This window comes from Metopolophium dirhodum, chromosome 6 (assembly GCF_019925205.1).
Source record: "Metopolophium dirhodum isolate CAU chromosome 6, ASM1992520v1, whole genome shotgun sequence".
Classification (NCBI taxonomy): Eukaryota; Metazoa; Arthropoda; class Insecta; order Hemiptera; family Aphididae; genus Metopolophium; species Metopolophium dirhodum.
The window spans coordinates 31,898,714-31,904,163 of record NC_083565.1 but is presented as its reverse complement, the minus strand read 5'-3'; the positions used below and the strand labels follow the sequence as shown (position 1 = coordinate 31,904,163).

The following is a 5,450-nucleotide window of genomic DNA, read 5'->3' as shown; positions in this document are numbered from 1 at the left end:
GAAAAAAAGAGCGTTCAACCCGATTAGACAGAGAAAAACTGAGCGTCTTAACAGGTGATTTTTAAATTGACTAGTATAGGAAATGTCTAGGGACCGACTAAAAACAGCGTCTTATGCGGGAAAGCGTCTTAAGCGAGAGCGTCTTAAGCGAGTTTTACTGTATTTATAAAAATAAAGTAAAATAAAGAGTTTTCTCTTCTTGTTAAATTATTATTTTAATAAAATGGGCACAAATAAAAACGTTTTAATATTTTATTATTTCAAATGTGTGAAAGTCACCACGGCTCATTATTAAATCGCAGTTGTGATTCACCAACTTAATTAATTATTATCATGCGTAAGCACAAAGTTTATATATTATAAAATACGTAAATAGTTTTTTCTTCTTGTTAAATTATTATTTAAATAAAATGGGTGCCAATCAAAACCTTAAATATTTTATTATTTCAAATGTGTGAAAGTCACCACGGCCATTATTAAATTGCACCACGACTCATTAATAAATCGCACCACGGCTCATTATTAAATCTCAGTTGTGATTCACCAACCTAATTAATTATGATCATGCGTAAGCACAAAGTTTATTATTGTAAAATACGTAAAGATTTTTTAATCTTGTTAAATTATTATTTAAATAAAATGGTCACAAATCAAAAGGGTTGTTGACCAGTTACCCCCCCCCCCCACGACTATTATCGGTGTTTTAAAAATATACCAGTTGCCCTCAACCAAATGTACTAGTTGCCCCCAACCAAATGTACCAGTTGCCCTTACATGTTAATAATATATACACGATTACAATATATAGCCCGTAAAATAGGGGAGGTAAATTTACAAATAATAAATAAAACTATGTATAAAAATAAAGTAAAATAGTATAAAATGATAAAATTTAATTTAATTTTTGCAATAAATATAATGATATATTATATAAATAATATGGATAAAATGAAAATTGTTATAATAATAATAGCCTACTTGGTGCAAAGCGAGAAATTGGAAAATGGCTTCACTTAATTTTCGGTCATTATAATTATACTATCCAATTTCTGAATTTGGATCCATATAATCCGGCTTTAATCCTAATTGTATGCGTTTCCGCCAAGTCATCACTCTGAGTTAGATGAAATCTGCACCTCGTCTCGCTTTGCACCAAGTAGGCAATTATTATTATTACAATTTTTATTTTATCCATATTATTTGTATAATATATCATAATATATATTTCAAAAATCAAAATTTAATTTTATCATTTTATACCTACTATTTTACTTTATTTTTATACATAATTTTATTTATTATTTGTAAATTTACCTCCCCTATTTTACGGGCTATATATTGTAATCGTGTATATATTAACATGTAAGGGCAACTGGTACATTTGGTTGAGGGCAACTGGTATATTTGTAAAACACCGATAATAGTCGTGGGAGGAGAGAGAGGCAACTGGTCAACAACCCTTTTGATTTCCTCCCATTTTACTTATAATAATATAATAAAACAAGATTAATAACTCTTTTCATATTTTATAATAATGAACTTTGTGCTTACGCATGATCATAATTCATTAGGTTGGCGAATCACAACTAAGATTTAATAATGAGCCGTGGTGCGATTTAATAATGAGCTGTGGTGTGATTTAATAATGAGCCGTGGTGACTTTCACACATTTGAAAAAATAAAATATTAAAGCGTTTTGATTTGTGCCCATTTTATTTAAATAATAATTTAACAAGAAGAAAAAACTCTTTACATATTTTATAATATATAAACTTTGTGCTTACGCATGATAATAATTAATTAAATTGGCGAATCGAAACTGCGATTTAATAATGAGTAGTGGTGAGTCACACATTTGAAAAAATAAAATACTAAAGCGTTTTGATTTGTGCCCATTATAATAATTTAACAAGAAGAAAAAACTCTTCACTTTGAACGCAAATTCGTCTTGAAAAATATATTGGTAAAATACCCTTGCACACGTTGGCTAACAAAACGAACAAGACAAACGTATATAAATTTAATAATATAGAAACAACTATATTATAATAATTTAGTCTTTTATGGACCTAAAAATAAGAAAAACGCTTCAAACAGATAAGCAATTGCTTAAGGAGGTTTGAAAAAACAAGAATTATCACCTTAATTGAACATGGTAAATAAATAAATGAATATGAGTTATTGGGTTAATATGATGATAATATGTTTATGTTAATAATGATCGAAAAATACTACCATATAAATTACCGAATACGGTTAAATTATAAAATATTATGTTTGGCTTGATGACGGTGCGCCAGAAATACGAAAACTAATATTTTAATATTTGGTCCTACAACCATGATATTATATTATAAATGTACTTATTTCGCGTAACGACCAACTTTTAACTCGTCGCAATTGTCCACATTTCGACACACCAATGACTCTAAACTTGAAGATTTGACCAAGTCAAAAAATTCGACTCCACCGAACGTGTCCGGTGCCCACATGTGTTTGGCGGTGAGACTATTTGTCAATATTGCGTTAACGATAAAGCTGTTAGACAGGACTTTGGCCGTGGGTAGAACTCCGGAACTGGATTTTTCCGTCAACACGCCGGTTAACAACTCCACTTTCTCCACGGTACTATACAATTTTTCCAATTCAATTGCGGTTTCGACGTTGCCGGTCAGATCGAAAAAGCTGTTATAAGCAGGCAGCCCTAACCGTCTCCTGTAGTTATTGAAACCCTGTAAACATTGTTCTCTCGAGAGTGTCATTAGTGTCTTGGTAAGCTGTCCAGTCAAGGAGCCGTCATCGTGGGCTGTGGCCATGCGCATCTTTGAACTCATCATTAATTGCAGGGCGTCTTTTAAACCAGCTTCCGAAACTTGACTAAAAGTTTAGTAAAATCGAATCGTATACACGTATAATGATATAATAATATGTGAAAGTTGTTGAAATTGCTTATTTTTCTGAAACTATAGTTCTCCGGGGACTAGAACAGTTTCCCACGTGTTTAGTTTTACTTCCCTAGCGTATCTCTATAGTTTCTGGTCACCATCTAGGGTTGTATAATACGGGTTGGTGATTATAATTTACAATATTATCATAGTTTGGAGCGTATTATATTTGTATAAATCATAAATAAGTCATTATAATTATACAGTAGAACCTCGATTATTTGAATTAATTGGGACCGCACCTAGTTCGGATACGCAAAAGTTCGGATATTGGAAATATAAAATAAAAAATGTTTATAATATTATGTATTAATTATTTATTATTTATATAATTAAATATGTATTATTATTATTAATATTTTATTAGAATTACATTACATATTATATTACATTACATTATCAGAAATACATTAAATTATTAGAAATACATTAGGTACATACATACATAATTAAATACATTAAATTTATTTTATTTATTATATTTTTTTGACATAATTATCAATACCTGTCCGATACGAGTTTTCATGTTCGGATAACAGAACGTTCGTATACGCTAATTATAGTTCGGATAATAGAGGGTTCGTATAACGGAGGTTCGGATAATCGAGGTTCTACTGTATTATCCAATCCCTGAAGGGACCAGCACGTAACAATATAAAACCCAAAAAGTCCAAAATAAATATAAATGTAATGCAATTATTTCATGAGATTTTTTAAAAAATGTTCAAATTGTATGGTCCTTTAAAATTGAAAATTGAAAATCGACTTCCTAGAAAGCCTAGTTATTTTGCCAAAGAATTTATTCGTCGAAATTTGATTGTTCGTTTTTCATCTGAAAGATAATTTTATCTGGAATCAAATCCTGAATTTTTATTTTACTTCAAACATTGCTGGACAAACACGTTTGAAAAATAATAAATATTGTGCATTATTTAAATGCTTATTTTAGCTTCTATAATAATATTACAGTTTTGATCGGAAATACAAAATGTTCTCTTCTTTTAAATAATAAACAAAATATTAACGAAATCCAAACAGGGAGGGAGAGTTTTGCTCATAAGACATGTTTTTGTATACTAAAAATGCATCAGCACCGAAGTTCTAAATTTAAATCATTAACTACAGTGTTTTGGTACATGCAAATAGCTTTTTATACACTATATTATATACCCCTGTTTGGGCTGCTCTGTAAATCACTGATCAAACATAATATTCATAAGGGCCAAAATGTAAAGTGGACGTTTCTTAAGTTATAAGTCTCAGACTCACCTGGTGTTACTGTAAGATGTCAAATTCGTTGAACTGTATTGAAATTTTTCCGGCAGATTTGATACAGCCATCATAAAGTAGAGTTCAATAGGTTTTCCGGAACCACTGATGTTTTCCATTTGACGGTCGTACATTTCCGGTCTGAGTTCCAAATTTAGGATTTCGGTCATCATTATGTTCATCATTTGACCGGTTACAATCTTCCTGGCCTTGGTATAAAGCTCTTCGTGTGTCCACAATGGCCACTTCTGTGACAACTCGTCGCACAATCGGTTGTGTTCACGTGTCCAGAGGGTCGACAGTACGTGAAGCATTGTGCTCGTGTTCAACATCTCGGCCCGTTTGAATGTCCGGGCGATCATTCTGCTGAGCTGTTTCACAAATCGTCCATGTTATTAATTGAAATCATTGCAAAACACAACATTTTTGAAGAAATAGTATTTATTATCGTTACTTTTTTTTAAAATTTATTTACTTTCATGAACGACGGCATACAAAAAATATTTTTACCGATCATTTTGATGTATTACAATTAAATTACGAACGAGTACCTACAGACGTACAGTTAATTTGTTTAAAGTTTATTAATAGTTAAATTATCGGATTAGCAGTATTGTAGTACACTGATATTTTGCGGGGTAGGTACCTACACTTGAAATTCCGTCCATTAAATAGACATTAAAGTATACTCATAGGTATAATAAGTGCAGAACTACAGTTCAGCTTCGGTATTATAATTTAAAACGTACTTATATGTATATGTCGTCATTCAGAAAAGTAAAAATTTAACTTTTATCCAACAATTTTGTTTTGTGTAAAATAAAAGCCTTGCTCACCCACGACCTGTTGGTCGAAATGTCTTTTGTCAACGCCTTTAAGTATACGTCTGAGTATGGTGCGAACGCATGGTTCGTCGCATAATGTTTGTAATTAAATTTCCGTGTCTTGAGCTTACCGCCAGAGAACGATCTCATCGATCTCTCCGACGCAGCGTCACTGCCGTACAATTGGGAAGCCGTTACCTATAATATTAAGTGCGGACAATACATTATTATTAATATTCAATGTAAGTTTTTCAGTGGTAAGTACGTTACATCGCTTTAAACGAGCTCGTGTCATAATGTATTATTGTAATTCATAGGTATTAACTACTAACCGTCAAGTTCGAATTTACGTCAGAAAATTGTAATACAAAGTATTGATTGAACGCGTCCAACAGCAAATGTCTGGACTTCC

The 5,450-nt window shown here is 31.5% G+C and overlaps 1 protein-coding gene across 1 annotated transcript; it reads right to left on the bottom strand.

Moving 5' to 3' along the window:
* Positions 1 to 4,210: 4,210 nt before the first annotated feature.
* LOC132946453 (prostaglandin G/H synthase 1-like) lies at positions 4,211 to 5,188 on the bottom strand. The gene is made up of 2 exons (XM_061016460.1): positions 5,051 to 5,188; positions 4,211 to 4,585 (listed from the first exon to the last, which is right to left on the bottom strand). The coding sequence occupies exons 1-2, from the start codon at positions 5,186 to 5,188 to the stop codon at positions 4,211 to 4,213; spliced, it is 513 nt and encodes a 170-aa protein (XP_060872443.1).
* Between the last annotated feature and the right edge of the window lie 262 nt (positions 5,189 to 5,450).